This window comes from Bos grunniens, chromosome 4, assembly GCF_055505025.1.
Source record: "Bos grunniens cultivar Pamir isolate PY7600 chromosome 4, Bosgru_T2T1.0, whole genome shotgun sequence".
Classification (NCBI taxonomy): Eukaryota; Metazoa; Chordata; class Mammalia; order Artiodactyla; family Bovidae; genus Bos; species Bos grunniens.
This window is the reverse complement of record NC_141168.1, coordinates 56,101,209-56,126,644: the sequence shown is the minus strand read 5'-3', so window position 1 is coordinate 56,126,644 and position 25,436 is coordinate 56,101,209. Positions and strand designations below refer to the sequence as shown.

The 25,436-nt window shown below is 42.8% G+C and overlaps 1 protein-coding gene and 1 pseudogene across 4 annotated transcripts in view; both read left to right on the top strand.

The window, feature by feature from the left end:
* The first annotated feature begins 1,516 nt into the window (after positions 1-1,516).
* Positions 1,517-25,436, top strand: part of PDE1C (phosphodiesterase 1C) — a 642,269-nt gene continuing 618,349 nt past the window's right edge. Inside the window, exons 1-2 of one of the 4 annotated variants that reach the window (XM_086396463.1) lie at positions 1,517-1,629; positions 5,662-5,747. In XM_086396463.1, coding sequence (XP_086252589.1) covers positions 1,532-1,629; positions 5,662-5,747 — 184 coding nt within the window. In that variant the 5' untranslated portion in view covers positions 1,517-1,531. Of the gene's footprint in view, positions 1,630-5,010; positions 5,128-5,661; positions 5,748-25,436 lie in introns of those variants that run through there. The other 3 variants (XM_086396468.1, XM_086396464.1, XM_086396466.1) reach the window with 3 other exon arrangements.
* Positions 15,483-25,436, top strand: part of LOC147374185 (sodium/potassium-transporting ATPase subunit beta-3 pseudogene) — a 57,755-nt pseudogene continuing 47,801 nt past the window's right edge.

Below are 25,436 nucleotides of genomic sequence, written 5' to 3'. Positions count from 1 at the left end.
ACGCCTGTAAAGTTAGTTTCATCATAGCAAGGTCTTGAGAGATTTGGGGAACTGGGTCCATTTGACTAATCTTTATATTTAACACACACACGCTTGTATAGAAAAAGTTTGAACATGAAATTAGGGTTAAGGAAAATAAGGTATGACAACTAGAACTGACTTTGACTTGCTATCTGGGGTGTGTATATATATATATAATCTTACAAAGACAGGAATTTAATCACAGAAGATAGCTACTCTTAGGTGACCTAAAAAACAAACACGTGCCTGAAGATATGAGAATCAACACTCTCCTTACCATATTACCTATCAGAAATTACTCAGCTTACTCTCCACCCATTTATCCCTTGCTCTCCTTTCATCCTACTTATCAACATCTATGCTAAGTTGCTCCAGTCGTGTCCAACTCTGTGCGACCCCATAGACCGTAGCCCACCAGGCTCCCCCATTCCTGGGATTCTCCAGGCAAGAACAATGGAGTGGGTTGCCATTTCCTTCTCCAATATCAACATCTTTAATACTGAACAATTTTAAATGCTTTGCTTGAGGAATACTATTTGGTTACAAACCCAAGAATGGCTATTGGGCCTTTGAGTGGATAAAGTAGGCTGGAGGTAAGAGACTGCTCAGGGCAATTTCTACAGAGGATGTGTGAAGGAAGGGCAAAGACGGGACGTGGTGAGATACCGGAAGTAGGTCTGGAGGGGTGTTTCCAGGGAGAATTGTTGGGGTGAAGGGCTGTGCACTGAAGTTCTCCACTCCTCTGTGTCTGCTTCTGAGGACTCTTCAGTGAAATATCTATGACCAGTCCATTTGTTGAGGAACTGGTCTGTTTTAGGATGTATCAAAATTGCCAAGTCTTTGGATGTGAGGATAGCAGAGCCTGGGTGCTATGAGTAATGTTCGTGGGAAGAACTTCTGTGGTATAATTAGCAGACACAGGTTCTCACACAAAGTGCCTCCCTATTCATTAAGAAGAACTTGGGTTTGATTAATCAAGGACCAAGTTCTTGGGAAGGGTACCGGGTAGGTTGGGAGTAGGAGGTAGAGCCACTGCTGCTTGCCTAATCTTGTTAAAAGAAGCCTGTGTTTTCCTTTTCTTTTTGCTAACTGAGGTATAGTTGCTTTACGATGTTGCGTTAGTTTCTGCTGTACAACAAATTGAATCAGCTATGTGTATATAGCACCTCCCTGTTGTACCTCCCTCCCACCCCACTAGCTCATCACAGAGCACCAAGCTGAGCTCCCTGTGCCATACAGAAAAGCCCCATGTTGTCTGGGACACAATTTCCCAGCCCCAGGTGAGGAATCAGGATTGGCTTAAGCTAATCATGGGATCTCATTTCACTTCCTTAGTGGTTTAAGGAACTGGGCATATGACCTGGTTCTGGCCAGTGGGATACAGCAGGGGACATTTGCTATGTGATTTCTAGGGACAAGTTTTTTCTCTAGTAAAAGAGAGGTCTGTACTAAGAGAAAGGCCTTTCCCACTAGCCCTCTTTCTTCCTGCTTGGACCGTTATTATGTGAGGATGCAATGCTTGGAGCTTTGGCAGCCATCTTGTGATGCTGAGAAGAAGGCCAAAAGCAGAACAACCTTGGAACTACCTATCTCCAGAAATTGTCTTAGGTGAGATAAATAAATACATTTGTGGGTTTCTTTTGTTTTACTTTTCTACACTCTTTGTAAACTAAAAAAAATTCTTAAAATGTGATGGGAGATGAGGCAGTTGTAGCCACTGACACAGCCTGTTCTTGGTTGAAACTTTGTTACAGAATGAAGCAGGAACACAGAGTTGCAATTACAAGGAAGCCCCAGGTGAAACAGGATTTGTTTTTTTTTTTTCCCTCAAGAGTAGAGAAAACTTGCTTGGTCCACAGTTGCCAGGACCTAGTACAATGCTCGGAGAAGGCACTGGCACGCCACTCCAGTACTCTTGCCTGGAAAATCCCATGGACCGAGGAGCCCGGTAGGCTGCAGTCCATGGGGTCTTGAAGAGTCGGACACGACTGAATGACTTCACTTTCATTTTTCACTTTCATGCATTGGAGAAAGAAATGGCAACCCACTCCAGTGTTCTTGCCTGGAGGATCCCAGGGACGGGGGAACCTGTTGGCTGCCGCCTATGGGGTTGCACAGACACGACTGAAGCGACTTAGTGGCAGCAGCACAATGCTGGCCGTTCCCGGGCAGTCAATAAAGCCTTGAGGCGGCAGGCCAAGGAGATAAGGCAGGGCCCGGAAGGGTTAGCTGGATTCTGACAGTGTAGGGCTATCCCACTAAGCTCACTCACTCGGGCCACGTGGAAACACAGGGCAGGAGGACGGATGCCCACGTGCCTGAGAGCTGGGCACGGGTCTGGAAAGCAAAGCTCCCCCACTGACAAGCGTCCAGTCTCCCGGTTCCACAAGGTTGTGGTTAAGCAAGCCGCTGTTGGTCAGGTTTTCCTGATACTCGCAGCTGACACAGAACCCAAGTTTTTTCCCCCCACTTTGTTTACGGGCTAGATGAAGTCAGATGCTTCACTGTCCTCACCTAGAGTGCAGAGTTGGGGTTTCCAAGTTGCAGCCCGAGGCAGCTGCAGAATTGAGGTCGTGATCTGGGGTCATGTAGGCTTTGCTCTGGTTGCTAGGCAGTGCGCTGGGGTCTGGTCCCCACAGAGCTCTCTCTCCTTCGTTTACCTCCATCCACGCTCCTGCCTTCTGTGGAGAATGGCATTTGCTGACTGGAGCAGCAGCCTGTTGCTTGGAGGAAGAGCCCAGAGGCAGCTCCAGCTCAGTTGGACCTGGGTGTGTCCTGCTTGGCTGGGGTCCCTTCAGCCTAGACAAGTCTCCTGGAGCTCCCCACAGCTCACTAGTGTAGACGCAGTGCTCCACCTGCAGCCATCTCAGTCCCCTCTGCAGTGTGCTCTGTTGTGCTATCTGCACCTTCTTTCTTTTCCTCCATGCCCCACATCTTAAGCTCTAGTACAAGTCCTGCTACAGCGTTTACCTAAAGGGTAAGTCATTTAACATTTCTGTCTCACAGTTTCCGTGTTGCTGGGTAATTACACCTGTATTTAATTGTTACTGCGGGGACCAGAGGAAGTGGAAATGCCCTGGTCTCAGGTGGGCATTGCTGTTTCTCCTGCTTTGACCTCCTGTTTTGGTTAGGCTGCCCCTGGGTACCTCCCTGGGGGTTGGGACGCAGCCCTCTCCTCATACAACAGAGCTGGTGACTTGTTCTTTGGTTGTCCAGCCATGGCTTCATCGTCTGCTAGACCCTACTTCTATTCTGAATAAACAGCCTGTTAGCCAAACTGGCAAAAAAGTTCTTCAAATGTTAAAAAATAGACAAAGCAAACGCACACAGATCTAAACCACCTCTGTCACTTTCAAAATGCTGCAGATTTGATAAATGGTGGGAGTCTGACATAGCACAGTGGTTAAGAACATGCGTGGGTCTGAGTCAGAAAGACCTAGATTTGAACCTTCATAAACTTGGACAGGTAGATTAATCCCCCTGAACCATTTCCTTGTCCATAAAATGGGATTAATCCAAGCTTGACCCTTGCTGTGTTATAATGATGACATGATGATAAAGTGACATGCTAACAGGTGTTGATATTTACTATGGCCAGAATTTTGTAGAGAGAGTTCAATGTCAAATTTCTTACTATCTTCACCCATTTCACTGAAGAAGAACCTGAAAAAATGGAGATGTGAGATCATCTCCCAACATCACACAGCTGTTAATTGTGGAGCTGGGCTTTGAATCTAGGACATTATCAGAAGCCCTGCCCTGAACAATCAGCTAAGTGCTGCATTTACCAAATCCCCCAGCTCACAGGAAGTGCTTAAGGGGGACTCTCTATGATTATTATTGTTATTAAGCACACTGACTGAAGAATCATTAATTAGATGACTTTGTTTGAAATTCCTTAAAATATTCCAAAGAAGGTAAAATAATAATACAAGCTAACAGATGCAAAAACACTGAAGAATGTTAAAAATTAGTTTTAGTTTATAATATAACTTATGATCGAATAAATTATTTTAGAAGAGACGACCCCCAACTTCCTATTGTCAGGTGTGGTCTGCTGGCTTGCCCTTGTGTATATCAGCTTCTTATAGCTTCTTGGTCACCATTTTTGCCTTCCTGCTGGGCTTTTCATTCTCTTGATGGAGACTCCCAGACAGGCACTGGGGACCAGGCTCCTCAGTCTTGCTTTTCTCTCCTCCGGGGCTGGGTCCTAGGCCTGCCCCATACTGGCCGTGTGTAATGTCCCTCCTACTTTTGTTTGTTCCACTTTATGAGTTTCTGTTCTAATGGACCGGTACACAAATTTTAGTTCAGAATTTTGATAGCTAGTCTGGAGTGAGTTCATCATGTGTAATTGTTAACTACTTCTCAGGGATTAGCCCATTTAATTTTCACAATGAGACTATAATTAACATTAATCTTAATACAGATGTGAAAACTTTTTAAGTAGAAACATCCAGCCAGAGGCATCAGTTTGATTTTAACTTGTGCATGTGGGAGACAAGGAAAGTACCATCAACCTTTTCCTGGCTTAAGGAAAATTTTTAAATATTTGTACCTTCTAGAAAATAAAGATATCAACTTCAGTATCATTACACAGGCAATACATTATTAAGAAAGATCGTATTTCAAGAAGTGAAAGTAGAATTACAGATTTTAAGAGGTGAAAGTTTTAACAAGCTTCTAACAAGCTTTTCTTGTTAGAAAAGCCAACAGCAAGGGCCACTTTGTGAGAATCCTGCTTGCCTTTCTGCAGCTGGAAGAGAGGCCTGTCCTGGGGAGGTTTCTCTCATAAGCAGGTGGGAGGGCATTTCTTTTTCATGGCCATGCCTGGTGTTTTTCACTAGTTACTACTGACAAAAACAAAGGCTGCCCTGAGAAACTCAGAACCAACAAGGAGAAAAGGGAACCGGTAGAATAGGATTAGCAACAAAAGCCACAGGAGCACTGTTTATTTTGCACTAGCCTAGCGCCTCCGCCCACACCCCGCCCACCCAACCACCTCCACTTTTTTTTTTTTGAGATTTTGGTTTATCCTCACTCAGCAGACGACTAGAGTCAGGGCCCAGGCTGGGGCTGCCTGGCCCAACCATTGGTCTGTACTATGTATGTACACCGAACACACACAGTGTGTGTGTGTGTGTGTGTGTGTGTGTGTGTGTGTGTGTGTGTGTGTGTGTGTGTTCGAACTCTCCAGGGACTTGGGGAGGGCGGGGCCACCCTGCAGTGGTTTGATTTCCAGAGAGGAAACTGGGGACATCGAGGGGGTTCGAGAGGGTGTGGCAGACGCCTGGCCTCTAGCGCTCAGCATCCCCTACTGGAAGCTGCTGGTGCCCTTGCCGCCCAGGTGTGCCCAGCGTGAGCAGGTGCAAGTCATCGTGCGTGAACTGCACGCTTGTCACGTGGCTGCCATGACTATGAACCACAAGGCTCAGTGCCTTGGTGCATGCACAAGTGTACTGGAAGTGGTGCACTTTGCAGAAGTAGTTGTCCACAGCCTCCACGCTGGTTGTGGAAGCTGCTCAGGGAGTTGGTGGTTCTATCTGAGCCATCTGGCCACGCACCAAAGCCATGGCAGCCCAGCATGTAGGTGTAGGTGGCCCTCTCCTGGTCTCAGCTCTCATAGTGATCCCTTGTCAGCTTACAGCCTCCAGCCATCTCAGTAAAGGATCTCATAGTCACCAGAACTGGACATGATGAAGTTGCCAATCCTTGGACCAGGCAAGGTGAGTGATAAGGCTGCAGTGACCCATTCAGCGGTCAAAGCAGCTGGACTTGGCATCATCACTCTTCTTTATCCTGTGCTGTACCCTGGGATGTAAATGAAATACAGGAGGCCTAGTTAAATTTGAATCTGAAGTTTAGTAAACAGTTTTTGAGTATAAGTATGTCTTATGCAATATTTGGGACATACTTGTAGTAGAAAGGTATTTCTTGTTTATTTGAAATTTAAACATATCTGGGCTCCTGTATTTTTATTAAAGTGGCCAAGCCTAGTTTAGGAGGCTGTCCTGTCTTCACTGCATCAACAGGCTTTTGTCTTCTGGCTTCCCATTAGGTTTGATCAGTGGGAGACGTTGGTAGGAGGGAGGGTGAAGGAAGAGGAGGAGGTGGGGGTATTCTCCTCAGACTCAGTCCAGATTGACTGCAGCTCTGGGGTTGAGTAGCTGTTCCCTCCCCTGACTCTCAGGCCTCTGAGTGGTCTGTCTCCTGCCTTTGCTGATCCTGGGATACTATGCTCTCCCTTTTTGGTTTTTCTTTTTTTGGCCTCACTGCATTGCATGCAGGATCTTAGTGCCCCTCCTGGGGATTGAACCTGTGCCTCCTGCGGTGGAAGTGCAGAGTTCTAACCACTGGTCTGCCTAACAATTCCCTCTTCTTGGTTTTTCTATACTCTACCCACACCTTTGTAGATGAGACCCTTTTTAAAAAAAAAATATTTATTTATTTTATTGAAAGATAATTTCTTTACAGAGTTTTGTTGTTTTCTGTCAAACCTCAACATGAATCAGCCATAGGAGACCTTTTGTTTATCACTTATATTGTCCAGTTTGGGGGTGCTTCCTCCTTCCTGTCATACCCTAATTGGTAAAACATGTCATGATTTACATATAAAGAAGACAATTATTATCTCTCTTCTACAGATGAAACCAATGACGGTCAGAGAAAGGTTAAGTAACTTGCCCAAGGTTTCAGTGGTATACATGATGAGAACTAGGTAACAAACCCAAATCTGTCTATTCCCAAACTCAGTTTGCTACTATGCTCTGTTTTACTAATGAGTTTGAGGAGCCTCGAGGCTGGAGCTGCAGGACAGGAGACATGAGCTTGCTTATGCTTTTACACCAGTGTTCAGAGGCAGAAACAGATGCTGTGAGTAGATTGTCTTTGGTCCCAGTTCTTTAGTCCTCCCTTTGGGTTGGCCCTACTTCCCTGCCTTCTCTTCCCCCATAACGTCATTATTTGTTGCTTTATATGAATACTGTATTAAAAGACCATTCCCTGCCTTCTTGACTTGGGTTTGGCTGTGCGAGTTGCTCTGGCCTATAGAATGATGTAAAAGTGGTGACTGCCATTGATAAACCTCAGTGAGCCCAGTGGAATTTGTGAGCTCCAGAAGGACAGAGGAGGGGAGCAGCCCTAAGAACAATCAGGAGGGAGAAGCAGGGCTCCAGGTAGGAAAGTAGGGTTGGGACAGAGGGGCAGAACAATTGCTAATTGGCTGATGCCATTCAATATTCAAGAATGTGCTTCTAAAAAAAAGTCAACAGACTGGTTTTGGGAAGCTGGTATATCTTAGCTTAGTCTAATTTTTATAGAGGTTTTTTTTTGTTTTTTCTTCCAATTTTCTGGTTTGCGAGAGTAGAAGCAACAGTGACTCAAAGATTTCACTTAAAAAAAATGGCAGAACTTAAATTTTCAAAAAGAGAAAGTAAAGAAATCTCATGGATTTATCATTTTGATCGGTAAGCTTTGAGAATATTGTCTTGACAGGAGGACAATTGTAAAAACCGTTTCCTAACTAAGGATCTTTGTAAAAAATATTCTTAGCTCAAGACTGTATAAAAACAGGCAACAGACCAGATTTGGCTCAGGGACCATTGTTTGCCTCTTAACATAAAAATACACTGAGTGTGTTTAAATATAACAGCTGGCAATACAGAAGATATTGCGATTCCTTTTCCTATGTATTTCTGCTGTGATTTTATATGTCCTTGTATATGGTATATGGTATAATGTATATGATGGTGTGATCACTCACCTAGAGCCAGACATCCTAGAATGTGAAGTCAAGTGGGCCTTACGAAGCATCACTATGAACAAAGCTAGTGTAGGTAATGGAATTCCAGCAAAGCTATTTCAAATCCTAAAAGATGATGCTGTGAAAGTGCTACACTCAATATGCTACTAAATTTGGAAAACTCAGCAGTGACCACAGGACTGGGAAAGGTCAGTTTTCATTCCAATCTCAAAGAAAGGGAATGCCAAAGAATGTTCAAACTACTGTACAATTGCACTCATCTCACATGCTAGCAAAGTAATGCTCAAAATTCTCCAAGCTAGGCTTCAACAGTACATGAACCGTGAACTTCCAGATACTCAAGCTGGATTTAGAAAAGGCAGAGGAATCAGAGATCAAGTTGCCAACATCCAATGGATCATCGAAAAAGCAAGAGAGTTCCAGAAAAACATCTGCTGCTAAGTAACTTCAGTTGTGTCCGACTCTGTGCAACCCCACAGACAGCAGCCCACCAGGCTCCCCCATCTCTGGGATTTTTCAGGCAAGAACACTGGAATGGGTTGCCATTTCCTTCTCCAATACATGAAAGTGAAAAGTGAAAGTGAAGCCACTCAGTCGTGTCTGACTCTTAGTGACCCCATGGGCTGCAGCCTACCAGGCTCCTCTGTCCATGGGATTTTCCAGGCAAGAGTACTGGAGTGGGTTGCCATTGCCTTCTCCAGAAAAACATCTACTTCTGTTTTATTAATTATACCAAAGCCTTTGACTGTGTGGATCACAACAAAGTGTGGAAAATTCTTCAAGAGATGGGAATAGCAGACCACCTGACCTTCCTCCTGAGAAATCTGTGTGCAGGTCAGGAAGCAACAGTTAGAACTGGACATGGAACAACAGACTGGTTCCAAATCAGGAAAGGGGTACATCAAGGCTGTATATTGCCACCCTGCTTATTTAACTTACATGCAGAGTACATCATGTGAAATGCCAGGCTGGATGAAGCACAAGCTGGAATCAAGATTGCTGGGAGAAATATCAATAATCTCAGATACACAGGTGACACCACCCTTATGGCAGAAAGTGAAGAAGAACTAAAGAGCCTCTTGATGAAAGTGAAAGAATACATTTGAATCAGTTCTAATGAGGTGGATGAAACTGGAGCCTATTATACAGAGTGAAGTAAGCCAGAAAGAAAAACACCAATACAGTATACTAACGCATATATATGGAATTTAGAAAGATGGTAACAATAACCCTGTGTACGAGACAGCAAAAGAGACACTGATGAATAGAACAGTCTTTTGGACTCTGTGGGAGAGGGAGAGGGTGGAATGATTTGGGAGAATGGCATTGAAATACGTATAATATCATATATGAAACGAGTCGCCAGTCCAGGTTCGATGCACGATACTGCATGCTTGGGGCTGGTGCACTGGGACAACCCAGAGGGATGGTATGGGGAGGGAGGAGGGAGGAGAGTTCAGGATGGGGAACACATGTATACCTGTGGCAGATTCATTTTGATATTTGGCAAAACCAATACAATATTGTAAAGTTTAAAAATAAAATGAAAAAAAAAAAGAGTAGAGTGAAAAAGTTGGCTTAAAACTCAACATTCAGAAAACTAAGATCATGGCATCTGGTCCCATCACTTCATGGCAAATAGATGGGGAAACAATGGAAACAGTGAGAGACTTTATTTTTGGGGGCTCCAAAATCACTGCAGATGGTGACTAGCCATGAAATTAAAAGACGCTTGCTACTTGGAAGTAAAGGTATGACCAAGCTAGACAGCATATTAAAAAGCAGAGACATTGCCAACAAAGGTCTATCTAGTCAAGGCTATGGTTTTTCCAGTGTTCATGTGTAGATGTGAGAGGTGGACTATAAAGAAAGCTGAACACTGAAGAATTGATGCTTTTGAACTTGGAGAAAACTCTTTTGAGAGTCCCTTGGACTGCAAGGAGATCCAACCAGTTCATCCTAAAGGAAATCAGTCCTGAATATTCACTGGAAGGACTGATGTTGAAGCTGAAATTCCAATACTTTGGCCACTTGATGCAAAGAAGTGTCTCATTTGAAAAGACCCTGATGCTGGGAAAGATTGAAGGTGGGAGGAGAAGGGAACGACAGAGGATGAGATGGTTGGATAGCATCACCGACTCTATGGACATGAGTTTGAGCAAGCTCCAGGAGTTGGTGATGGACAGGGAAACCTGGTGTACTGTAGTCTCTGGGGTCGCAGAGTGGGACATGACTAAGCAAGTGAACTGATAATGTATATGTCTTTCTACCTTAGTGAGCATAGGTTGATACACACATACACACAACCCACATACAAATTTCATATACAATTGAAAGAATATTTTTACATACATATGTTTTATATTCTCTATAATTAAAAACAACATCATGAATTATGTTTGTTGTTTTTGTTTCAGACACTTGCTCAAAACTGGGTGGGAAGGGACAAAACAGAATAATCAGCCCAATACGAGCAGATGTCTTTTAAAGTCTGAGGGAATTACAGATATTAGGTTTCCTTTCCTAGCTTTATTTCCTGCTATAGTGTAATGACAGTTAAGAGCAACTGAAGCACTCTTGCTAATAGCCTTTAGATTTCAATCACAGGACCTTTGGCAGAAATTCACCCACAATAAAACCCACGGGGCCTTGCTGGGAAATCAGTGGCATGCTTGCCTCTCTCTTCCTGCTTCTGTCTTGGACAGATCCCTGCGTCTTCCCTGCTTTGCCTTCACATGGCTTCAGGTTCTGCTGAGCACAGTGCCGCAGGCAGCCACTACCAGTCAAATGCAGGCACACTCAACCAGACTGATTTGTCACGTGTGTGATATTTTTGTCTCGGTCTTCATCTAAGAAAGCTTAGTTGTTGAAATTTATCATGAGAAGAACAGTTGAAAAAACTGGGAAGGGAGATTTATGTGACTTTCAAATTTGGTCTTTTTTTTTTTTTACTTAGACCAAGAAATCTAATTTTTTCCCCCCATTCTTTGCTTCTTTGAAGTGGTTCAGTTTAATTTAACACAGCTGAGGCAAAACATGAAATTAAGTAACATAGAAACATATGCGGAAAGTAGCGTCCACAAAACAGCCCTGGGGTTTTTGTAGATGACATTCTCTAAGCAAATGGATGGAAGCCAGGGTCTGCTGGATTATAGGGAGGAACACTTTCAAGATACTCATTCTTTCCTGATTAGACCACCCCTGGATCATGGTCTTCTGTCTTGGAATCCAACTTTAAGGGAATTCAACTTTAAACAACAACTGGAGAGTATTAAAAGAAGCACAATGAAGGAGAACAAAGGGCCAGAGCAGCCTGTCATATGGGGATGAACTGATAAAGCCAACAGTTGGCTTGGAAAAGAGAAGATTGGTGGGAGCACAATAGGTATCTTCAGATATAATTTTATCACCTAGAGGCAGCACAGGTTCATTCTGTGTTGCTTTAGGGAATCTTTTAAATAACTGGATTAAAAAATTGTGGTTGAATACAAATAGCATAAAATTTACCATCATAATAATTTACAAGTGTACAAGTCAGTGGTATTACATAAATTTGCATTGTTGTACAACAAATCTCCATAACTTTTTCTTCTTGCAAAACGTTAATGGAAAAGGCAATGGCACCCCACTCCAGTACTCTTGCCTGGAAAATCCTATGGATAGAGGAGCCTGGTGGGCAGCAGTCCATTGGGTCGCTAAGAGTTGGATACGACTGAGCGAATTCACTTTCACTTTTCACTTTCATGCATTGGAGAAGGAAATGGCAACCCACTCCAGGGTTCTTGCCTGGAGAATCCCACAGATGGGGAAGCCTGGTGGGCTGCTGTCTATGGGGTCGCACAGAGTCGGACACGACTGAAACGACTGAGCAGCAGCAGCAGCACACCCATTAAAGAACTCCCCATCTCTTTTTCCCCCCAGCTCCTAGTAATTACCATTCTACTTTCTGTTTCTGATAGCTTGACAACTCTAGGTACTTCATAAAAGTGAAATTATACAGTATTTGTCTTTTGTGACTGACTTGTTTCATTCAGCAAATGTCCTAAAGGTTCATCCATATGATAGCATGTGACAGAATTTCCTTCTTTTTCAAGACCGAATAATATCTCACTGAATGTGTTTAGCACATTTTCTTTATCCATTCATCTATTGATGGACATTTGGGTTGGACTTTTGGCTATTGTGAATAATGCTGCTGGGCATAGGGAAATCTTCCTGAGATTCTGTTTTCAATTCTTTTGAGTACATATCCAGAATTGGTATTGCTGGATCATATGATAATTCTATGTTTAACTTTTTGAGAAACTACTACAGTATTTTCCATAGCAGCTGGGCCATTTTATATTGTTATCAACAGTGCACAGAGTTCTAATTTTTTTTCATATCCATGCCAATACAAGAATATAGTATAAGATACTATATATATATATATATATTTTTTTTTTTTTTGGTAGTGGCCACATTGGTGAATGTGGTGAGGAGTGTTTTGTAACCTATGGGAACCCATGCTTCTTTTGAAGGAAAAAAAAAATCTCAAGCCCTTTAAAAATGGTATTTGAAATTTGAAAATAAATTTAATATCTTATCCCCAAACAAATCTCAGCAATGGTAAATTTACTTTGCTTTCCCAATCACACAGATCCTAAAATTTTACCAGGGAGACTTTCTTCCTCCCTACAATAAAGTTTTTCATCAGGATTTCCAGAGCAGGGGTTGGCAAGTGATAGTTCACTGATCAGATCTAGTCTGCTACTGTTTTTGTTCCTAGAGCTAAGAATGATTTTTACTTTTTTTTAATGGTTGGGGAAAAATCAAGAATATTTTTTGATATTCTTATACAAGAATAATATTTTGTGACAAGTGAAAATTGTATGAAATTCAAATTTGAATGTCCAATTCAGTTCTCAGGAGGGGCTGTATGCTGGTTCAGGCTGAGACTGGGCCACAGTGCAGAGCCCTGGAAGAAGGAGAGGAGCTTAACCACAGTTTGTTTAACAAGCATTTGGTTTGATTGATCAGTGGAGATGAAACAGTTCAGCTAATCATTTATGAAGCAAAGAATGGGAATTTGTAGGGTCACTGTTTACCCTTGTCATAAGTAAGCAAAGGGACATTCTTGAGTGTTAGCTAAGTCATCTGGGAAAGGGTGATTTTTTGGTTGTAAGCTGTTTTCCAGGACATGAAAGGATGGGGGATTTCTCCATCATCACTCTTTCAGGTAATATTCAACACTGTCAGTGGTAAAACTCCCAGGATCCAAGGTCAATCAATTTGTGACATCCTCAAAGGATGCTGAGGGGTGAGTCAGATTTTTCCAAGGCCCTTCAATGTGCACTCTGCTGAGCACCCACTGGTGGAAGTCTGGCTGGATGGGAGCACTCCTGCCCTTGATTGAAGAGGTCAGTGGCCTGAAAAAGGAAAGGCAAGGGTTTGAGAATGAGATCACCTACAGCTGGCATATTCTCTAACAACTCCCTCTTTAACCAAGCTCTAGCTCACCATATGTGGTCCTTTTTTAAAAGACAAGATTGTTTTAAATTTTCCAGGCTTACCACTTCCCACTTGGAGGAGAACTGGGGAGAATCTGATTATCAACAGCAGCATCAACAGTCAAACTCTTAGTTGAGCTATGTCTCCCTCTTGGAGAGGGTGTGTGTGTGTTCTGGGGAAAGGCGTGGGTCAGCCAGTATGGCAGGCAGCGGCGGGGTTGAGGGGGTGGCTGAGAACTTAGGGTGGCTCTTTACCATTCCATTCAGAAGTATTGTTGTTCGATTACCAAGTCATGTTTAACTCTTTGTGACTCCATGGAGTGCGGCACGTCAGGCTTCCCTGTTCTTCATCATCTCCCAGATTTTGCCCAAGTTCATGTCCATTGAATTGGTGATGCCATCCAAACATCACATCTTCTGTCACCCTCTTCTCCTTCTGCCTTCAATCTTTCCCAGCATCAGGGTCTTTTCCGATGAGTCAGCTATTTGTATCAGGTAGCCAAAGTATTTGGAGAAGGCAATGGCATCCCACTCCAGTACTCTTGCCTGGAAAATCCCATGGACGGAAGAGCCTGGTGGGCTGCAGTCCATGGGGTCGCAGAGTCAGACACGACTGAGCAACTTCCCTTTCACTTTTCACTTTCCTGCATTGGAGAAGGAAATGGCAACCCACTCCAGTGTTCTTGCCTGGAGAATCCCAGGGATGGGGGAGCCTGGTGGGCTGCCGTCTATGGGGTCGCACAGAGTCGGACACGACTGAAGCGACTTAGCAGCAGTAGCAGCAGCAGCAGCCAAAGTATTGGAACTTCAGTTTCAGCATCAGTCCTTCCAGTCAATATTCAGGATTCATCTCCTTTAGGATTGACTGGATTGATCTCCTTGTTGTCCAGGGAACTCTCAAGAGTCTTCTCCAGCACCACAATTTGAAAGCATCAATTCTTTGGCATTCTGCCTTTTTTATGGTCCAGCTGTCACATCTGTACATGACTACTGGAAAGACCATAGCCTTGACTATACAGACCGTTGTCAACAAAGTGATGTCTTTACTTTTTAACACACTGACCAGATGTGTCATAGCTTTCCTGCCAAGAAGCAATTATCTTCTAATTTCACAGCTGTAGTCATCATCCACAGTGATTTTAGAGCCCAAGAAGAGGAAATCTGTCACTGCTTCCACCTTTTACCCATGAAGTGATGGGACCAGATGCCATGATTTGAGTTTTTTAAAAATTAATTAATTTATTTTAATTAGTTTTTCTTTAATGTTGATTTTTAAGCTGCCTTTTTCATTCTCATCTTTCACCCTCATCAAGAGGCTCTTTAGTTGAAACTTAATCCCAGGTTGCTCTTCCTGCTTCTGGATCCAAGTTAGGTGTCACCACCTTTCCACTGCAGTCAGAAAAGGGAGGGGGCCAGCAGGGCAGGCCCATTAATAGGGTCCCTGATTGCTCTGGGTTCCCTTCATGGAAACCCTGCGGATTGGCTGGTGACTGCCTCCCCGCTTTCCTGAGGAGAACCAGCAGAGTTGCTTCCCCTTACACCATGGCTTCCCTCTCTGGCCTCAGTCCCCCTCCAGGATGAGGGCATGGGGAGGAGGAATGCTGGGAAGGGGATTGCCACGCCTTCCTCAGGGACAGCCAGGAGCCAAGCCTGGCTTTGCAGGAAAGCACAGCCTGGAAGAGTAGTGGTGTTAGCCCTAAGAAGAGAAGAGAAGAAAACAAATGTAGGCTCCTCCTCTGCCTTGGCTAAACCTTTCATCCTCCCCAGGGACAGTGGCAGCCCAGAAGTGTCGACAGGAGCGGGAAGAAGGTGCCAGTCCTTTGGCCCCAGGTGACCAAAGTACAGAAAGTAGAGGAAGAAAGTCTGCCTCCTTTAATGCCACTCTCCTTTCTCCCCTCCAATCCCCAGTAAAGTCTCGGGGCAACCTCTGCACACGGACCCCTCCAAGTGTCGTCATCCACCCTGGATCATCAGACAGGCGCAGACACCGCCTGGGTCCTCCTCAGTCCACCTGGGGTGGGTACGCAGCCCTCCCTGCTGCCTCCTCCTTCTCTCCCGCGCTGAGGAGGGACTGCCACCCGCGGAGTCAGAGGCGGAGCAGAGGCTGGAGGTGCCCCGGCGCGAGAAGAGAGTAAACCTTTGGCAGGCAAGGGGTGTGGGTCCCACCGGGAGTCTTGGCCGCTCATCTGGGCCCAGCCCGGCCCCCTGAGATGGGTTCCGTCTCCTCAGCGCTGGCGCGGTCCCGGTCCCGCAACGCTGTGGTGCAGTTGGGCTCGTCGCCGCCACCCCAGCCCGAGGCGCCTCCGGCTGACCCCGCTGCTCGCGAAGACCGTTTCGCGCTGCACAAGACCGGGAGGCTTGGACCCGGGCGTGGAGAGGCGGCCACCCGGCCGGCAGCCTGGGAGGCTCAGCGGGTAGCGCCAAGCCCGGAGGGGCGCGCGAAGTTGGCGAGTCCGGAGCTGTCCCCGGTGCTGAACAGTGACGAGAGTATGCCTCAGTCTCAGCTGTCTCGAAGCCCCAGCGCTGCGGGTAAGTTTCTTTCTTTCTGTAAGGATCGCGGGGAGCCGCTCCGTGGAGACCGAAAGCTGCCCTTTTTAACTTCAAAGGGAGAAGAGAAAGCTCTGTCTCTCAACAGGATTTCGGCTTTTTTGTTCTCTTGCTCATAACTTGCCCAGAATCTCTTGCCCATAAAAATTGCCCATTAACTTTCACAAGTTAAGACTCATTTCTGACTCATTTCAATAAGGATTTATTTCAGAAGGATCATCTTTCACAGGCGTTTAAACAGTAGCTGGCAAGGCAGTTAACCCGCTAAGTGTCCCTTTCCCCGTCTTTGCACTGGCGTCTGCACCGCGGGGAGACATCGTCCTTGTTGTTTTGGAAAGGAGGTGTACCTTTCTCCCAGGGGAACGGGGAGAAGGACAGGAGATTCCTGCTTGTCCAGGACTTATCCATGTGTGAAAAAGGAAACCTGTGTCTGCTGAAGGGACGTGGGGTGTGTGGTTGGAGGAGGACATTTTAAGGGTAAAGAGAGAGGTGAAGAGAGCACATGAGATTTGGAGTTGGTGGTGGGTCTGAATCTCCATCACCTGCTTTCATTGTGATCGTGGGCAGGATACTCTCCTTGTGCCTCAGTTTTATTATCTGTGACATAGAGATGATACCAAGACATTTCTCACTAGGTGGCTAGAAAACCTAACCAGACACAGTGTATGTAGAAGTACTGAGTGCTATACCTGAACAAGATCTCTAAAACTTTTCAGCTGAAACTGAAGGGAGTTGTAAAACTTTTCAGTTTTGGGTTTAAGATATTCAAAGATCCATTTCATAGGGTAGGTCCTGTTTTTGTGTAAGTGGGAGGAAAAGTCCTTAGTTGGTACATGTAATAAAAAAAAAAATCACACTAGAAAGGTTACTAAATACATCAGCTGGTCTTTTGGTCTCATACATAAATCCTCACTTTCATCCCAAGCAAGGTTGTGATGCTCATTGCTATTGTCCATTGAGTTTTCAAGAAGGACTCATTAGATTTAGTGGGCAATATTAGTTCCTCTAAAGAGAAAAAGTGGAGCAAGGAATTGACTCACACTTTGACTCATGAGAGGCCAGGATATATGTATCCTTGTTCCCTTGAGAATTTTCTTGAGTTTATGGCTTTTATTTGTTATTATTTCACTCAAACAGCTTTTTAAAACAAAAATTAAAAGAATACACATGCACATTGCCCTTGCATGGATTTATCATTATAAAATATGTTAGTTTTTCCATTTATAGGATATTTTTGTGGTGTTAGTGGAAAGAGAACCAGATTTGGAGTCAGGGTACCTAGGTCTTGCTCAGCTTTGCCTCCTAGGGCTGCTGCTGCTGCTGCTAACTTGCTTCAGGCATGTCTGACTCTGTGCGACCCCACAGATGGCAGTCCACCAGGTTCTCCTGTCTCTGGGATTCTCCAGGCAAGAACACTGGAGTGGGTTGCCATTTCCTTCTCCAACGCGTGAAAGTGAAAAGTGAAAAGGAAGTTGCTCAGTCATGTCCGACTCTTCGTGACCCCATGGACTGCAGCCTACCAGGCTCCTCCATCCATGGGATTCTCCAGGCAAGAGTACTGGAGTGGGGTGCCATCGCCTTCTCCGCCTCCTAGGGCAGGAGACCTCTATTTCCTAAACCTGTGCTATCTGCTCTTTTAAAATGAGTACAAATAGAGTTGTAGTGCCATCTCCTATGCCATGAAGCTCAAAGGAAACTATGGAGATAAAATCAACTTGTAAACTGTAAGTACTATACAAATGTAAGGTATTATTCAAGCATCTGGAGGCTTAATATTTTCTAATGTGTAGGATCCAAATTTTTTTATATGATCTTATAGTCTATCACAGTTACATTGGATGAAACATGAATTGTTTCTGAAATGATTCAATGTTAGATTATATATGTGTGTGATATCAGTTAAATTACAACTATATATGCCTATGGAATAATATTCACATATTTTTCATCATACCTCTGGTGATATGAACAGTAGATTTGTATATTGCATAATTCCTGAAAGCTAATTTCTAGGAATTTTCATTGAATTAATTTCTGTTCTAGACTTGATGAATACATCCTGGGAATACTATTAGCTTTAACTTTTTGATTGAATGAGTTTCTTTTTTTCCATTCCTTCCTTTCATAAAGAAAATGAGATTCTTTTTTTCCATTCCTTTCTTTCATAAAGAAAATTTCAAATTAAAGATGACATTCCGAGTGTTATATCACCTAAGGATACTTACACAAAGTTATTCAATTTCTATCCTTTGCTCTTAAAAAAAAAGAACTTGAATCTTTGAAGTGTGGTGAGTTTAGATAGTTGAAATTGCAGATAAGGCTGAGTTTTATCATCTTTAAAAATGAGATGAGTTGCGTTTACCTGTGAGTCTGGGTAGCCCTTGCTTGGAATAGATTGGATTTCTCCAGGTATTGGGTAGAACAGCACAGAACTTGTGAATCTGGGAGAAAAGTAGCTGTGCTGCAAACTAAAACCTTTCCTTTATAAGCCAAACTGAATATATATTTGTGTGCTATGTACCAGATGTTATTTTACAAGATGGTGGAATGGGTCATTTAGTTATCATTTTACAGATGAAGATATCAAGGCACAGAGAGGTCAAGTCACACAGCTAAAAAATGACGGCCAGAATTTAAACCTAAATAGTTGAATTCTGGGATTCTTATCTGTTTCTCTATACTACTTGTCTTAAGTGGGTTTATTTCCCATTTTCCAGTCCTTCAGTTTACTAATATTTAGTAATACTCTTTGAAAGCTTTGTATTCTCTGACCTATACTCAGGGAAACCAAGGAAGGTACATTGGTTCTGGGAGGGAGATATCAGATTAAGGAAGAAACAGTCACCTTGGATATTACTGTGGTGATACTTAAAGCCAAAAATTTTAAGGGGAAAGTTAGACTTGGGAGAGTCAGGCCAGTAAGGCCAGATGTTTCCCCTTATCTACATTAAAAGCTCTGAGGTCCTGAGATTTGTCTCACTGAGGATGGTGTTAGTTTCCTAACTCTTGTCTTATGATACTGTTGTGAAGATATGGTATCAAAACCTGAGGCGGGATCTGGCTTATATTAAGCATGGTGTTTGTAGGCTTGTTTGTTAGAACTTTGTGACCCCACTCACTGGTAGAAAGTAAGGATGAGGTTGATTCACTTTTAATAAAAGGTTATCTCAGTTCAGTTCAGTTCAGTTGCTCAGTCGTGTCCAACTCTTTGCGACCCCATGAATCACAGCATGCCAGGCCTCCCTGTCCATCACCAACTCCCGGAGTTTACCCAAACTCATGTCCATCAAGTCAGAGAGGCCATCCAACCATCTCATCCTCTGTCGTCTCCTTCTCCTCCTGCCCCCAATCTCTCCCAGCATCAGAGTCTTTTCCAATGAGTCAACTCTTCATATGAGGTGGCCAAAGTATTGGAGTTTCAGCTTCAGCATCAGTTCTTCCAACGAACACCTAGGACTGATCTCCTTTAGGATGGACTGGTTGGATCTCCTTGCAGTCCAAGGGACTCTCAAGAGTCTTCTCCAACACCACAGTTCAAAAGCATCAATTCTTCAGCGCTCATCTTTCTTCACAGTCCAACTCTCACATCCATACATGACCACAGGAAAAACCATAGCCTTGACTAGATGGACCTTTGTTGGCAAAGTAATGTCTCTGCTTTTGAATATGCTATCTAGGTTGGTCATAACTTTCCTTTCAAGGAGTAAGCATCTTTTAATTTCGTGGCTGCAGTCACCATCTGCAGTGATTTTGGAGCCCCCCAAAATAAAGTCTGACACTATTTCCCCATCTATTTCCCATGAAGTGATGGGACCAGATGCCATGATCTTCGTTTTCTGAATGTTGAGCTTTAAGCCAACTTTTTCACTCTCCTCTTTCACTTTGATCAAGAGGCTTTTTAGTTCCTCCTCACTTTCTGCCATAAGGGTGGTGTCATCTGCATATCTGAGGTTACTGATATTTCTCCCAGCAATCTTGATTCCAGCTTGTGCTTCTTCCAGCCCAGCGTTTCTCATGATGTACTCTGCATAGGAGTTAAATAAGCAGGGTGACAATATTTGGAACCAGTCTTTTGTTCCATATCCAGTTCTAACTGTTGCTTCCTGACCTGCTCAGAATAAACCAATAACCAGATAAACAAAAAAAAAACCTTCCACAGCTACCTGTCTATTGTGTAATCATCAGAAATAGGTTGTCTGAGGCTCCTAGCTTTTGTCAGAAATTTCTCTGGATGGAGAGAGACTTTGACATTATTGATTAGGGTAATTTTTGGTTAATAATTTGTGTATTAAAATTGTTGGGGCTTTTTCAATTTTCAGTTGTTATCTCCTCACCCCTTTTTTTGTACTGCTGTTTTAACATTTGGAAAAGATGTATCCTGCAAGAATTGGTTTCAGACTGCAACCAGTATTTGTCAGATGATGGTCTTGAAACACTGTCTTGCTGAATTTGTTTGGTTGTTTGTTTTTGGCTATGCCTGGTGACTTGTGGGATCTTAGTTGGAGAAGGAAATGGCAACCCATTCCAGTATTCTTACCTAGAGAATCCTGTGGACAGAGGAGCCTGGTGGGCTGCTGTCCATAGGACTGCACAGGCTTGGACACGACTGAAGTGACTTAGCATGTGTGCATGCATTGGAGAAGGAAATGGCAACCCGCTCCAGTATTCTTACCTAGAGAATCCTGTGGACAGAGGAGCCTCGTGGGCTGCTGTCCATAGGGTCACACAGGCTTGGAGACGACTGAAGTGACTTAGCATGCATGCATGCATTGGAGAAGGAAATGGCAACCCGCTCCAGTAATCTTGCCTGGAGAATCCCAGGGACAGAGGAGCCTGGTGGGCTACCGTCTATGGGGTTGCACAGAGTCAGACATGACTGAAGCGACTTAGCAGCAGCAGCAGCAGCAATTCCTGACCAAGGACCAAACCCTGGCCCTGAAAGTGAAAGCACTGACTCCTAACACTGGACTGTCAGGGAATTCCCTGTCTTGGTGAACTTTATTGCCTGCTACTTGGTTTCCATCTACGTCTTCTGTGACTCCTGATAAGGTTATTGCCTTTGGGAGGAAAAGATTTCTTCTACCCACTTAGATTTATAGTCAGGAGCCTGCAAATTAACTGACAGTAGCTTAAGAGGAGAAAAGACAAGGTTTATTTATATTCACCCGAGGGAGTACTTAATAATGAGTAACTTGCTGAATAGCTAGAAGTAAAGATTTATATACCAACTTGACAAAAAGAGAGGCTGTTTAGGGCTTCAGTGGGAAAGAAAACCTGAAAGGTTTTATTGAACTTTTCCATGCTAAGGGACAGCTGAAACTGTGGACTTCCTAGTGCTAAGGCTCATTCTTTCCTCAATTTTGAAACTCCCTTGGGGAGAAGGGGGTTGTCAATGGCAGCTGTATTTTCTGGACACTCTGCTTAAGTTTTGAAAGTGTTTCTTGCTGTTGCTGTTGATCAGATGTTTTCAGTTTAAAGTAAATATCATACCACTGTGGTGGGCTAATAATCCCTTTACCACTGTTTGCCTCTAACTCTGTCCTCTCATATGTTAGAGGCCCTAGACTGCCACTTCTGGGGTTAAGGACAAAGATCGCACACATACGTCATCCTTGGTGTTATATTGTCTGTAACTTACTCAAATTGCTCAATCTAGACAGTAGTTTGTGTGTGTGTGTGTGTGTGTATTTTTAGTCTGCTTTCTGAGTGGCTAGTTAACACCCTATTGAGAAAGTTTATTCCTCTGTTCTTTTTTTCCCCCATAGTTTTAGTTTATTTATTTATATATTTTTTGCTGCTCTGGGTCTTCGTTGCTATGTGTGGACTTTCCCTAGTTGCATTGAGCAGGGGTACTCTCTGGTTTTGGTGCTTGGGCTTCTTCTTGCAATGGCTTCTCTTGTAGGGGAGGATGGGTTCTAGGGTGCAGACTTCAGTAGCTGCGGCTCGAGAGCTCTACATCCAGGCACAGTAGTTGTGACACACAGGCCCAGTTGCCCTGCAGTATGTGAAAGCTTCCTGACCAGGAATCAAACTCTTGTCCCTTGCATTGGCAAGTGGATTTTTAACCACTAGACCACCAAGGAAGTCCTGTATTCCTACATTTTTCACCTGTCCCGTTCTTCCAACTGCTCCAATTATGTCATGTCTAATTATATTAAAGGCTTTTAAAATCAGCATGAAAGTAATTGGGAGTAATTTTTCATTGCTTGCAATGAGTAATATTCAAGATATGCCAAGGAACTTCTGCCCTTGTATGAACAAGGAGTAAGAATCTGGTGAATCCAGTCTTCTATACCTGCCCGAGGGACATGTCGTTTCCCTGAGAACCAGACCCTGCCCCACTCTGGGGGAAAGGCTGCTGAAGGGATTTTCATTCACTCTGTGACCTTGGCGATGACTAGTCTGTAAGCCAGCCAGTAAGAGTTTCTGCTTTTTCCACTCTGTCACTTTTTCCATAGCCATACTAATTCTGGGCTCCCCGGGGAGGAGGAATCCTCTCCAGCCTCCAGCCTTTCACTTAATATGTCCTGAGATCTGGGCTCTACTGGGTCAGGAAGCAGGGAGAGGATGAGAGTGTCAGATAATTAGGGGCCGCTGATCACTGCCTGCACCCCACATTGCTTTTCTAGCTGTCTCAAAATGAAATAACCCCCGGTACAAGGTGAGTCCTCTTTTTCCCCTTTGAGAAGTTTCCTCAAAAAAAAATTTTTTTTAATGGCTTACTTGAATATACAAACTTTGAAAGGACTAGAAAAAATATTTTAATATTTATTTTGTTACTTTGTTACACCTATCTCAAAATCTCAAGTTACACCTATCTCAAAATCTCAATTCTATTAGTTTAGAATATCATTTTTCCCACTTTTACATTTCATAAAACACTTTTCTTTTGGATCTGATTTATTCAATAACTTAACAAATACCTGCATGTTCATTATGTGCCCAACCACATTTATTTACTCTTCTTACAAGCTTTTTTTTATCACTAGTATTATTGTCTTTACTAAAGGCACTTTGGGGTCATCTGACGGTTTTCCAGAGCACAGCATCTTCACCTGTTTGTGCGACATACTGAACATACTATGCTGTTCGTATGACAGCGCTTTTGGAATCTGTGAGTAATGCTGTCACGGGAACTTTTATAAGGTGCAGACTGATGGAGGTTTAGCTTTAAGCCATTCAGATTCACCTCTCCTCCTTTCATGAAATCTGACTTGTAACCTTTATGAAGGAGAGACTTGGGAGCTCAAGTGTCAGTGAGTCCATCTTTCCTGAGGGTTAACTTGGTGTGTACACACACACACACACACACAGTCCTTGCTGGTCATTTGGGCATACATGGCATTAATGAATCTTTATAGCTAGGAGGGATCAAGGAAAACATATGGTAGTAGATACCTACTTCTTTTAGTATTTTAGTATGAGTGGAAAATGGCTTTATTATTTTTATAAACATAATACAAGCTTGTTGAAAAAATGTCAGTGTAGAACAGTGCAAAGAATAAAGCATTAACAAACAGCCCAAGATAACGACCTTAACATTTTGTTGACTATCCTTTCAAGTATCTCTTTAGGTGCACACACACACACACACACATGTATTTTATATAAAAGATATCATTTTATACTTGCTATTTTATGATATAATGCTTTCTACTCAGTAATATTTTATGAGCATTTTAAATATCGGTATAGTTATACATCATTGTTTTTAATGGATGCTCTTCTGTGTATAGTATAGTTTATCTCTCACTCTCAAATCAATGGATTTTGGAGTTGTTTCCAGTTTTATTTATTATCAACAATTCTGTGATAAACATCTCTGGATTCTGAGTCACAGTTTTAAAGATAAAGGCCTTCTCTAATCTTATCCAAGTCTATCAAGGAATTTTCCCATTTTTTCCTAGTAGTTTTATTTTAAAAAATTATTTTTGCTATTTTGGTAAAATATGCATAACATAAAATTCACCATTTTAAGAATTTTTCAGAGTAGTTTAGTCAGTGGCATTATCTTCACGTTGTTGTTTTGCCATTATCACTATCCATCCACAGGACTTTTTTCATTTTGTCAAACTAAAGCTCTGTTCCCACTGAGAAACATTTAATATCTCACCATTACCACCCCAGTCATCCCCTGGCAACCACTATTTTACTTTCTACATTCAGATTCATCTGTCTTTCCTTTTTTGTGAAGGCTGAGGTTTAATCTGCCGGAAAGGAGAGGCTTGAGAATTTGCTTTATAAAGTGACTACTTTAGGTACCGTATATAAGTAGAATCACATGGTATTTGTCCTTTTGTGACTGGCTTAGCTCTCTTTGTATAGTATTTTTAAGGTTTATCCATGTCATAATAGTGTCAGAATTTTTTCTTCTAGTATTTTAAAAAACTTAAAACAGAGCAAAATTGAAAGAATTTTATAGCAAACACTCCTATACCCACCACCTAGATACTACCATTTACATTTACTGTACTTGCTTTATCATGTATCTATTTATCTATCCCTCTATTCATCCCTTCATTTATCTTACTTTTGCATTTAAAATTATTTTGCAGATATAAGTACACTCTTTCTTAAGTAAATCCACATGCATACCACAAACTAGAGTTTGATATTTGTTGACCCTTTTTTGTTTTGATGTAAAATCTATATATGACAAAGTATGAAAATATTAAGGATGTAACCTAAACCTCTAGCAAGGTAGAAAACAATAGCATCATCCCAGAAAGTCCCCTCATGCCCCTTCACAATCTCCACCCTGTTCCCACCCACAGATTCACCCTTCTGACTCACTGTTCTGATTTTTCACCATTCTGCATTCATTTTTATGTCTTCTAGAATGTTCTATAAGTGGAATATCATACAGCACAAATTATTTTCTGTAAACCTTATATCATTCCACATGTTTTTGAGATTCATCTCTGTTGGTTGTATCAAAAATTCATTTCTTTTTAAAAATTTAATTTAATTAACTGTTTTTTGTTTTTTTTTTTTACTGCACTGGGTCTTTGGTGCTGCTCACGGGCTTTCTCTAGTTGTGGTGAGCCAGGACTGCTCTTCGCTGTGGTGCACAGGTTCCTCACTGTGGTGGCTCCTCTTGCTGCGGAGCAGTAGCTCTAGAGTGCAGGTTCAGCAATTGTGGTGCACGGGCTTAGTTGCTCCATGATCTGAGAGATCTTCCCAGACCAGGGATTGAACCTGTGTCCCCTGCATTGGCAGGTGGATTCTTAACCACTGGATCACCAGGGAAGTCCCAACAATTCACTTCTTTAGCTGAGTAATATTCCGTTGTATGACTATACTACAGTTATGATTTTGTGGTTTTATTTTGTTCCCATTTAATTACATTTGAAGTTTATTCTGGTGTACCATGTCAGGTAAAGATTTACCCTAATATTTTTCCAGGTGGCTCTCTGTTTATCTCAACAGTATTTATTAAAATGTCTATCATAATTCCATTGATTCGAGATGCTAACTTTATTATACACTGACTTCCTATATACATTTGAATCTTTCTGGATTGTCTATTCCATTTCATTATCTATGTATCAGTCAAGTTCCTGGAAGGAAATAGAATTCCACTCTGATGGTTCAAATGAAGGGAGTTTCATGGAAGT